This window comes from Dipteris shenzhenensis, chromosome 19 (genome assembly GCF_047967505.1).
Source record: "Dipteris shenzhenensis isolate YYH24624 ecotype China chromosome 19, Dip_SZ_1.0, whole genome shotgun sequence".
Classification (NCBI taxonomy): Eukaryota; Viridiplantae; Streptophyta; class Polypodiopsida; order Gleicheniales; family Dipteridaceae; genus Dipteris; species Dipteris shenzhenensis.
Window position 1 is genome coordinate 37,439,117 of NC_141614.1, and position 11,752 is coordinate 37,450,868.

The following is an 11,752-nucleotide window of genomic DNA, read 5'->3' on the forward strand; positions in this document are numbered from 1 at the left end:
GAGGCATGGGGGTCATTCAGGCCACCCTTTGGTAGTGGCATTGCAACCAACCATGTGCTTTCTCTAGAGTCTTGATATTTTTGCTACATGTGTAGCCTTTGGAGGTCATGCTAAGGAGCATTCACAAGAATTGGAGGTCTAGACAACCCCCATTAGGCATCTGTCTACCATCTTGGTCTATCTTAATGTGTCTTCTTGGTCTAGCATGATCATGGCTTGTAACAAGCAAGACAGGATGTGTTGGCTTTGGATTTGTATGCTTGGATGTCATGGTAAGGCATCCAACAATATAGCCTTGCATGATGGAAGAAGGGAAGCAAGTTTAAAGGAAGTTTAGGAAACAACTCCAAAGTTTTAAAGAGTTTGATTTCTCTATGAGAATCACTTTGGTGGACATGTACACAAAATCTAGGAGCATTGCATGTGCTTACATGGAGTACAATGATCTTGGGGTATATCAAACAAGAAGAAAGCGAGTAAGCCTTTGGTTTTTATGTGCGAATTGCTCTGACTTTTATGTGCGAATGAAGGAGCAAGGTCTGTCGCCAAGTAGCCTTACCTTTGTCGCCATCTTGAAAGCATGTGGCAGCACGACTTTGGATAACATTATCAAATTAGCAAGGCTGCTTTTGATATCCCATGTTGAGACCCAGCGGAGCGGGTCTCTAGCTTGTCGTAGGCCCGTTGTAGACGGGTCACATTACTCGTTTCTTATGGTGCCAAGGCAGTCACAGGCGCCGCAAAGGCAGGCTCATCCACAGGCATGTCTGGTTTTGCTCAATAGCCATGCAAAAGTCATCTTCATCCACAGTCTCGTGCCTCCACAAATGTGAGCGGAGGCTCAGTACTTGCTGAGGATGAAAGCCTTCTAGCAAAGAAGGACAGGCTAGCACCGGATTTACAAGATGAAAATGCATCGCACATTCCTCATCTACACCGTAGGCAAGTGCATTCCATTTCCATTCCGCCAGCTTGGAACGAATCCACCCATGATGCGGCAGGATAGTACATACCTTTAGTACATACCTTTATGAAACATCGACAGAATGCATCTACGAAAGCTTTGTAGTCGTCACGCTATACATGTTAAAACGATGAACATGTAAGAACGTCCAAAAATATTCTTGGGGTAGAGAGCCATAAACAGTTCCGGGTTTCCCACTCCCTCGAGCAGATACATTATCATTGACGAGATGCAATACGCCACCAATCTCTTCAATGGTGTGCATCTTCACCTGCTTCAAGATCTTGCAAATAACAACGCACCCAGCAAAGCATTCCCAACTTGATGATGCGGTTGATTGCGATTATGTTAGTGGCAACAATTCTAATGACCATCCAAAACACTCCACAAAAAGAAAGCGATGCAGGTTTTGCTAACAGCGTCACACTGCACAACAAGAAAGAGATGCAGGTTTTGTTAACAGCGAAATGTTTGCATTGCCCCCACCTGCTGGCCCAATTGTGACACTCACATCGAGTAGCATGCCAGGGAGGAGCACGTGGGCCGTAACGCACAACACCCACAGCCTTATCTAAAAGGAAGATTCAGTACTTTTTGAGGAAAGGAACACGCACACTTGCAGAAATCCTCCACAAAATCCCCACTTGCAAAAGACTTCAGCGCATAGCAACGTGAAAACCATGGCAGCACAGCATGTAAATGCACAACGAGAAGCTTCAGGATGCACGCCCAGGTGAGGTCCATCCATGACTCGTAGGAAGAAACCCCATCGCAGCCACAGCTCCACCTAACATTAGCCCTTTCCTTGTCTGACCATGGCCAACAGCCAAGAGCTATCCTAAACGCATGACAGCTCTCTACTCTCAACGCATGCTCCCTTGATTTGGGTGCCACATCTATAGTAATGGCAATTTGCAAATCAATGAGCATTTCATGATAAAAAGTATCACTTTTTAATCTTTGGCTTCATTTCAAGTCTTCTAGTGTGCCAAATGGAGACCCCTTTAGAGAGTTCTATAATTCAAGGCAAAAGCCAATCAAATGTGGCAAAGAGATAAAAATGTGGAAATGGAGACCCCTTTAAAGAGTTATATAATTCAGGCAAAAAGCCATCAAATGTGGCAAATATATAAAAATGGGGAATTTTTTCAAAGATTTTTATAATTCAAGGAAATGTGGCAAAGAGATAAAAATGTGGAAATGGAGACCCCTTTACAGAGTTATATAATTCAGGCAAAAAGCCATTAAATGTGGCAAAGATATAAAAATGTGGAACTTTTTCAAAGATTATAACACATTGCAGTCATGTTGTCCCTCAACCATCGCTATTAAGCTTATTGATTGACCCTACCAAGGAGCTTAGGAATGACACTCATTTTTTTTAAGTTTAAGTATAAAATGTTTGGAGGGAGTACATGCACTCTAATTAAATGTAATACGTATGGCAAGGGCACCCATTCACCCATTTACTGCCCCCCCACACCCCTTGTCACCCCTCTCCGCTCCTCCCTTTTCATGCCTCTTGTCTCTTCTTCCATTTCACCTTCACTCTCTTTTCTCACTCTCGCCTCCTTCCATTTCACTCCTCTCCTTTTCTTCTTTCACTAACAAATCAAGAAATTCTTTTCTGGGTTTGAGCTATTTTATGTTATCTAGGATAGATCTATAGTGGATTTCCCAACTTGTTTTGAAGTTTTCTTTTTCGAAAGCAAAGCATCATTTTTTGTGGAGTTTCTCCTTTTTACACCTAAAGACATAGTATAAAGTCAATTAGACAATTCTCTCTCTCTCTCTCTCTCTCTCTCTCTCTCTCTCTCTCTCTGTGTCTCTCTCTTTTTGAAGTTTCAAAGCATCATTTTTAGTGGAGATTGGTTCTTCTACAACTAAATATGTAATAATAAACGAAATTAGGCAATCTCTCTCTCTCTCTCTCTCTCTCTCTCTCTTTTTGAAGTTTCAAAGCATTATTTTTAGTGGAGTTTGGTTCTTCTACAACTAAATATGTAATAATAAGCGAAATTAGGCAATCTCTCTCTCTCTCTCTCTCTCTCGCTTTTTAAAGTGTCCTTTTTAATAAGATCCATGTGCTCACAAAGTTTGATGTGGGTTGGTGAAGTTTGGTTGTTTTTATAACTAAATATGTAGTATAAAGTAAATTAGGTGATCTCTCTCTCTCTCTCTCTCTCTCTCTCTCTCTCTCTCTCTCTCTCTCTCTCTTAACAGGTTTTCTTTTTGGATTCCAAAGCACTATTCTTGGTGGAGTTTGGTTTTCTTACATCTAGATATGCAGGTTTAAGCAGTTCTCTCTCTCTCTCATACCATTTTTAAGGAGTTCTCTCTCTCTCTCTCTCTCTCTCTCTCTCTCTCTCTCTCTCTCTCTCACATACCATTTTCCATCACACTTTGCACAATGGTTCCTTTTTCTTAAAGATTGATCACCTAATGGCTTGTTGCCAATAATGGTAGCACCTTCTTTTAGCTATATGTAATTGTATGTGGCATTGTGCAAGCTAAAGACAACCTTAAAAAAGGTTCTTTGGCACATATGCATCCATATTGTTCATATTGTTTATATACTTTTTGAAGTGCAATCCTTACAAGTTGATGTAATGGCACCTCCAAATCATGGTTATTGAGCAATACAACTCCTCCAAAAGCTTGATGTTCCAAACAACATCTTTTATGAACTACAATCCTTACAAGTTGATGTAAATGGCACCTACTGCAGATCATGGTTAGTGAGTCATACAAGATTGATGTTCATAAAAGCATGGTATCAATGAATTGAAAACGAAATCCCATATGCAGCTAGTGTAAAGTAACGATAGAGCTTTTCCATATGCAACATATAGACCCTACTTGCATGAAGATGTTAAGGAATGTGGGCTCCCTCGACAGGGGAGACTAAAGAGCACGACCAAAATGCCTCATATGCACGGAGGCAATGGATAGTGATGGGAAGACTCTAGTGACAAGGAGGTAAGGGATGCATGGGCACCATAGGTTAAATAAATAACAAGAGAAGCTAAAAGAGGATTGGTTTAGGGATACAATAAAGCTTTGAGGCGTATCCTTGTTGGAGTATAATAAGGGGGTTGGCCGACAATGGATGAAATAGAAAAAGTATGTATATAAAAATGTTTAAATTTTTATTAAAAAGAAGAAAAGAAAAAGATATAGGAAACCTTTGCAAGTTGCGAAAAAGAATAATTCCCTCGAAAAAGGGCGCTAGAGAATATCCCGTAGACTTTTCTACTGCTGAGCTGGCATATTCACGTACATTGTATCTGGCCGGGATCCCGGCCACCACAGGGTTATCTAGACCATATTTATGATCCGCATCGCCACGTCGGAATCCGACGTGGCCATGCCGTAGTCCGGATCCTGGCGGGCCCAATTACTGAGCGCCACGTCAGAGTCGGAAGTGTCCGGGTTCAATGAACGGGGCGCGCGGGCCAGCGTGGCGGATGATGTGGCGGGAGGGAGGGTTGTGATTGGGGGTGACGTGGCGGGGGTAGCTGAGTCATCGTCATCTTCCCCGACCAGGAGGAGCTTGCGAGCTCCACGGCTATGGCGGGTGTGTTCTATTGCTATTGCTCGTCTGTTCATCTCTATAAATAAGATGGAGCAGAGATTTCTTAGGCACCCAAATCGGTCTAATTCCTCGATCAATCTCTGCTCACGGTATAGCCATATCCATTTGTTACGTCTTCTTCCTCTATCACCATAGCCATTTTTTACGTCTCCATAGCTCTGCCCCTTAAAAGCTACGTGTTTTCCCACTCAAACTTCCTCCTTTCCACCTCCAACCCGCATTGCCCATCTTCCCCGCACTACCCACAAAGCTTTTCTCGCATATAATCCACCTTTGCCTCTCATTTCGTATCCCCTGCATGCAGCATCCTTGCTCGCATTTCCACTCCACAGTACCCAACTGTCGTCCACCACCTTCCGTTTCTAACGTACATATCTCTCCCCAATCGTTGCATTTCTTCCGTTTTGATTATGGCCTCGTCCCGTCCCTCACTTGCTCGATATATATCATCTCTTTTTGCAGGTCCTGCTTTCATTGCCACCTGATTCGTAGTCGTTCGCCTCTCCAATCATGAAACTCGAAATGGGCGTGGGCGTTGTTACCTATGGGATTATTGGGGTGGGCATGATGGGTCGTGAACATATCTGCAACCTTGCTGCTCTGGATGGTGCGGAGGTGGTGGCTATCGCTGACCCCCATGTACCCTCGCAACGGGCTGCTCTTCACTTAGAAGGAGAATTGCCAGGCGCATTCTCTCGACCTTTGCGCGTGAGTGACAATCTCCGGAGATCCACCCCATTTGAAGCGTTTTTTTTTTGCCATTTCGTATCTCACAAAACTTTCTGTCACAGGTTTTCTCTGATCACAAGGCCTTGTTAGACAGCGGATTGTGTAATGTCTTGGTCGTTTCATCTCCGAACTATACGCACGCCGAGATTCTTCTTGATATTCTGACGCACGACAGTCCTCACCATGTTCTTGTAGAGAAACCGTTGTGTACAAACATCGAAGATTGCTGTAAGGTACAAAACATAGTAATGACTCCTTAGGAATTCGACTGGATTTTTGTCGTTACATTTTGCAAGAGGAGATTTCTAATCTTCAAGGCTTTACAGGTCCTGGAAGCGGCTAAAGCACGTCCCGGAGTTTTGGTGCAAGTAGGTTTAGAGTACCGATACATGCCTCCGGTGGCGAAGCTGATTGATATTGTAAAGTCCAATGCTTTGGGAGGGGTGAAGATGGTATCCATAAGGGAGCATCGATTTCCTTTTCTCGTTAAGGTAAGCAGTCTGCACCTTCGATCTTGACTTGTAATACCGAAAATGGGAAGGGGTCAGTACTGTGGAGGTTTGATATTTGAATGTATTTTTGCAGGTCCAGAATTGGAACCGTTTCAATTGCAACACGGGGGGCACATTGGTTGAAAAATGTTGTCATTTCTTCGATCTGATGAATCTCATCGGTGGTGCTAGGCCTGTTCGTGTCATGGCCTCAGGCTCGCAAGCCGTGAATCACCTTGATGAATCCTACGATGGAAAGGTGACTCTCTCTCTCTCTCCCTCTCTCTGTCAAGTTTAGCCAAGGAAACTTAAGCTGTCCTAGTAGGATTTCTCGTAAGCTTAAGGCTACTTTGTTTGAAGTAAAAAGTGCAAATTTCAAAGCCTTACTTGATTGACGGTAGCTTTGAATATATTACAGATAGCTATAGATACACCTGGTTAACCTTAAACTTGTTATCTATTGGAAACTCCGTCCACGTTTGAGTTGTAAGAGAGCAGTTGCTGAAAAGTCTATAAGCAAATACAAGAGATATTAGTGCGGACCTTAAATTACGAATAGAAGAGACATTCTACTATATGCTTGATGTTTTGGAGCCGCTATGGCTGAATGAAAAGGAAAGATATATAAACCTTACAAATAAAGAGGGAGGAATAATCATTTTGGGTATTCTCATGAGGGTTTCTCTTTTCGGGAGAACGCATCTCATAATCAATTAAGCTGTTAAATATCCACCCTTTAGAATATGTATAGCAAATAATTTCTAGACGCAAAATTATATCTCATCAGCCAGAAGGTGCTTATCACTTGTCACTTAAGTTCTTTTGTTTTACCATGTGGACTGCCCCTTAATGTCTCTGTCAGTTGTATATGGAGTGAACATCAAGGAAATTAATGGGCTTCCAAGTCAGCATTACAGGATCATCTTAATTTATGTTATATGATTGGTCCCAGAAGTGAATGCTGGCTTTTGTTAAAATATATACTTTCCCCTATTTCCTACCATTTTCACAGACTCTCATTCTATCTGATAAGCCTACTAGCATGTCGATTTATTATTACTGTAAAGCTGAATGTTCTCTCGTTTTTTCTTTCCATAGTAACACCGCAACTATTTCAATTCAGAATTGAGACACTTGAGCTGATATCGCCTTACATGTATGCAGGTACCTGATATCATTGACAATGCATATGTGATTGTGGAATATGATAATGGTATGCGTGGCATGTTGGATCTCTGCATGTTTGCCGAGGGAGGCAAAAATGAGCAGGAAATTTGTGTAGTTGGGCAGGTTGGCAAGGTGTGTAATTCTCTCTCTCAGAATTCTACATACTGTTTTCCAGTGACTTCACATTATTTAAGTATTTGGTGTCCTAGCAGCTGGTCTCTGTGTATTTAATTTGGCAATATACGTTTCGAAACGTTTCTTATTATTAAAGAGAAAGGTCCTTGATATTCTAGTGGCCTTGTTGCTGAATGAGCATAGGTCTGAGTCAATGAGATTACTGAAGTTATTTGATGTGTACCAAAACATCTTGCAGGGAGAGGCTTTTGTACCAGAAAGCATAGTTCGCATTGGTACCCGAACAGGAGGAAGGAAGGGAGTTCAAACTCTTGCAGTCCATGATGAAAGGATTCGGTGAGTATTATGGATGTCTGCAGCTGTCTTGGAGCAAACATAGTATGCTTTTCATGCCATCTCAGTTTTCCCCTAAACAGGGACCAGGGACCAATGTTCATTTTCCCAAATGAGGGGCCAATCTCTCTCCTTACATCAAATTCTATCTGTGATTTGCACCTGACGTTGGCATTCTAGAACATAGCATGTAACAAACCAAGGGTTGTTAACTCTACTTGCCTATGATCAGCATCTTTTTCTCTTTTTTTTGGCCATTTGATCACAATGTTCACTCTTCCACCGGGTATTATGTTCTGATTTGCATGCATATTCTTTCCGCATCAGTAATGGCATTAGGTGGTGTGCTGCTTATATCCTGTGACAGTCAATTGCTATGTGCTGGCATGTTTGACGATGAATAGTGGCTTGCTCTGTGTGTAGGTACGAGGGTTTGCATCATGGATCAAGCTACCTTGAGCATCTGGAGTTCTTGGCGGCAGTGCGCAGTCATGGTGACCGGTCACCATCAGTTAGTTTATATGATGGTGTGCTGTCTGTGGCAGTTGGGATTGCTGCACACAGATCCATTGAGTTGGGAAGACCAGTCACCCTGGCAGAAGTTTTAGAAAGAAAAACTTGCTAAATGTTCCACAGGCATGTAGGAGTCTCCAAGAGGTTCCTTCATATTCCACATGTACTTATATATTTTATATACAATATGTCGTGCAATATTTATATGTTCTTATCCAAACTGTCTTCTGCAATTCTGCAACTCTGCAATCCTGCAATTCTCGCACCGGGACACTAATATTCTACAATGTATCACTCTTCTCTTTAGCATAGACCAGCTTGGTGAGATTTTGGCCTCTGCAAATCCTTTCCTATGCTAGAGTACAACATCACTTGGGATGTTACCATATTCATTCTCATCTAAGGGAAGAAAGGAAAGAGTATGTGGTGGTATCTTGGTATGAAAGGCTCATAAATTCTCATGGAGTCCTATTTATTTCCATACACACATCCATACTATGGATGTACATGAGGCCCTCCTCTGACATTATTCATGCATCGTGTTCATCACATGTGCATGTGTGCTTACGTACACACGGAAGTGTGCACCCCCACATGTGCGCGCGTGGTGTGTGTGTGTTCCTTTTTGTCATATAATGATATATTTTGATACTTGTAAGTGGAAGTTTCTTTCTTTGCAACCGTTTCTTGTAATGTAATGGCAAATGGATTTCACCCAAAAAAAAAGGCTGTGTGTGTGTGTGTGTGTGGAGCATTCCTTAGTTGAGTGTTGCAGCAGCCTTCAGCCAGTATCGAGCTCCAACTGCAGGTGAGCACAAGGGAGCAGCATGCAAGCTCACCCTAGAACTGCACGTGGTGATGTAAGGGGGGTTCTACAGCAGAGTGCAGATGGTTGCACACTGTACAGAGTTCTGTATCTATGGCTGTTAAACTGTAGGTGATTGCAAGGATATCAATCTATTTATGCACTCTATTAGCTATGCTATGCTACAAGCGTAGTTTTTTGTTTCCAATGGTACTATGTTTCAAGGAATTTATGTGACTTTGCAGCGAAGCACTAGTCAATACACGCTCACCCACACCCATCCCCATAAGTCTGCACACATGCAAGCCCTCACAAAGTTGAGGAAACATGATGGCAGTGGTGGTGGTGGTGGTGGTGGCGATTATGACGATCATAGTAATGATTGTGTTCACATCAATTGAGAACTTAGTAGACCCTATGGGACAAAAGATACCACCACAAAGTGCTAGAAGCCCTACTAATTGCTACTAGGAGTGTGCAATATCAACGAATTGCTTCATTAGTTGTCAAAGAAGCCAAGATCCTCGTTTTAAGGACTCGTGTAGTTTCAAGAAAACATAACGAATCAGTAATTCATACCATCTCTATATAGGCTTCTATTCAAGATTCTTGGTTCTTGGCTCACTACTGAGATGAACCTAGGAGTAGCCTCATTAACCTTGAGTGCACTGACTGGGGGGCCAACGTGGAGGTCTTGGTCGATGAATCCATAGTATTAAGTGTCTAAAAGGTGTTCATGTCACTCACATCCTCTTTTTCTTGCTCCCAAATGGAGTACAAAGTGTAGACAATGTTGAGCCAAATGCACACGGAGACAATTGGTGTCCGCTCGTACCTAGACTGCATCAAGCAACACAAAATGTGCAAGGCAGTCTCCTCGTCGACTGCCACGTAAAGCTCACATACCACGCCATTTAAACTAGTGATGCTACGTGATGTAGCCACATGAAGCAATGATATATTGTTCAAGTACGCCATGACATGCACTACACTCAACCTGCAGATTTGTGTTGTTTATGAGCTCAAAATTTAGGGCTCATGACAGGTTGAGAGGTTCTTGCTTATGATGAGGTCAATGGCCCTCATGTCTAAAATAGTATCATGGGGTCTTGGCTACAAAGGGGAATAGGACGAGGGCAGCCTTCGCAAACCAATCTTGATAGGGGTAAAGGCGCCCTAGTGTGTCCTCTAATGTGTATTCAACTCGAGTACCCTGCATAAAGCATAGAAGTATCTCTACAACACCACCGTATGCATCGTGCCTTCCAAGAAGCCACAACACAATTGTAGGCCTTATATTTTGGGTGTGCGCGCTCGCGTGTTCATGCACGCATGCACATATACATACACTTGCACACATATATACGCATACACTAACATGTATATGGGTATGTGTGTAAAAGAAATCGTGGCCTCTCATTTGAACTCATCCAGTGGTCTGCAGCTCTCCCCAGGCAGCCCCTGCAGCCTCCATAGCCTCTCCATATCTAGTGCTCATGTGGAAGCAGTTAGTTAAGCATGGTTACACACTCAAAACGTGCCCTTCCAAGCCAAAATAATTTGGCTGCTGGCTGGCACAGTTGCATGCTCACCGCGAGTCGATGGTCAGTAAAGCTGTCGAGTAAGTGGCATCACATCATGGGTTCGAGCCCCACATGCTGCCATGCTGCACATGCATCTAATTTTGGGTGAGAAGAAACCCCCGCCCACGTGCTTGGGTGGGCTGCAAAAGTTACAGGATCAATGGCACCTTGATGTGTAGCAGCACGCATTAAATTCTTTGGCAGCTTGGGCGGGCTCAGCTTCGGTGGGAGCCCATCTGCCTTGTATAACTCAAGCTGCTTTGTGTACTGTCAATTCTCCCTACTCAAAACATCCTGAGAGCCAGGGTTGTACGACTGCAGAGGACGAAAGGAAAACTCCTCTGCCCTAACAAGGCTCCTTCGCTTCCATGTCTCTGCTTAAATACATATGCTGTTGTAATTTTATCGGCATATGTCCTGTTCTGTTTTGCAGTTAAATTGGGATCAGAAATTGAAGGCACCACCAGTCTAGGAGTCCAACCCTACCTACCTAAACCTCCACCTCAACGTTTAGTACTCTATTAGAAGAGAAGCTGCCTACGGTGCACCACTGAGGTGAGATGTCAACGCTAGGGCAGCGGGACAGGATTGAAAAACAGCCCATAAAGGGGCAGGAGGGCAAAGGCTGTGAGGGAAAGAGGATAGGCGCAAAGGGGAAAGGGAGGGGGGCACCCGTGAGAAAGGGAGAAGCAGTACAGCCAAACCCACAAAGAAGCAGGAGGGCGAGAGCTGCTCCAAAGGACAGGAGGAACAGCATAGGCAACCCCAAGGGAAGGAGAAGGTGTGCAGCAGAGAGGGGAAAGGGCACAGGGATAAAGCGATAGCAAGATCAAAAGTATGTATTTTCATGCCTATGCACAGTGCAGCTGCACACGAATGGTCGTGCGTGAACAGGACAAAGTGGCTCCCCTCATAAATGCATCTATTCCTCTCCTAGTAGACATAGCACCTTAGAGGACTTTCCCGTGTGCGGCACCAGCCAGTCGAGCGGAAATGCCATCTTTTGGCAAACCTTTGTCATGCTGAGATTGTTCCCACCCTGCATGCCAGGCCAAAGTCTAGCACCGCATTGCTCGGGTCGACAAACGTGAAAATTTCACTCTCCCAACAACGGGCAGTTTGGAGCCTGCTGCACAAAATACCAATCCTTTGCGCAAACATCATTTCATTGTGGGCCTTTTGCTCAACTAGATTTGCGGCGGGCAACCTTTCCGTCGTGGAGAAGGTTACTACTAACTCCAAATTGAACTTGAATCCTATCAATTTATCAAAAATTTGGACATAAGACATGATATAGGGTCCGTTAAGACCAATGTCAGGGGTAGTGATTTATTATTGATTTAGTGATGTCTATATTGTTTGTGCATTTTGAGAGTTGAAGCCCAACAAATACATACATAAGGCAACACTCACAAGAGCTCATAAGTGATCCTCATA

General features: G+C 43.4%; 1 protein-coding gene across 1 annotated transcript; it reads left to right on the top strand.

Annotated features, from left to right (window-relative positions):
- Positions 1 to 4,542: 4,542 nt before the first annotated feature.
- Positions 4,543 to 8,205, top strand: LOC147890429 (Oxidoreductase family protein). Its single transcript, XM_087390651.1, has 8 exons — positions 4,543 to 4,926; positions 5,022 to 5,267; positions 5,351 to 5,521; positions 5,615 to 5,779; positions 5,874 to 6,038; positions 6,944 to 7,078; positions 7,320 to 7,417; positions 7,838 to 8,205. Exons 2-8 carry the CDS (start codon positions 5,070 to 5,072, stop codon positions 8,037 to 8,039), a joined length of 1,134 nt encoding a protein of 377 aa, XP_087246777.1. The 5' UTR covers positions 4,543 to 4,926; positions 5,022 to 5,069; the 3' UTR covers positions 8,040 to 8,205.
- The last annotated feature ends 3,547 nt before the right edge of the window (positions 8,206 to 11,752 follow it).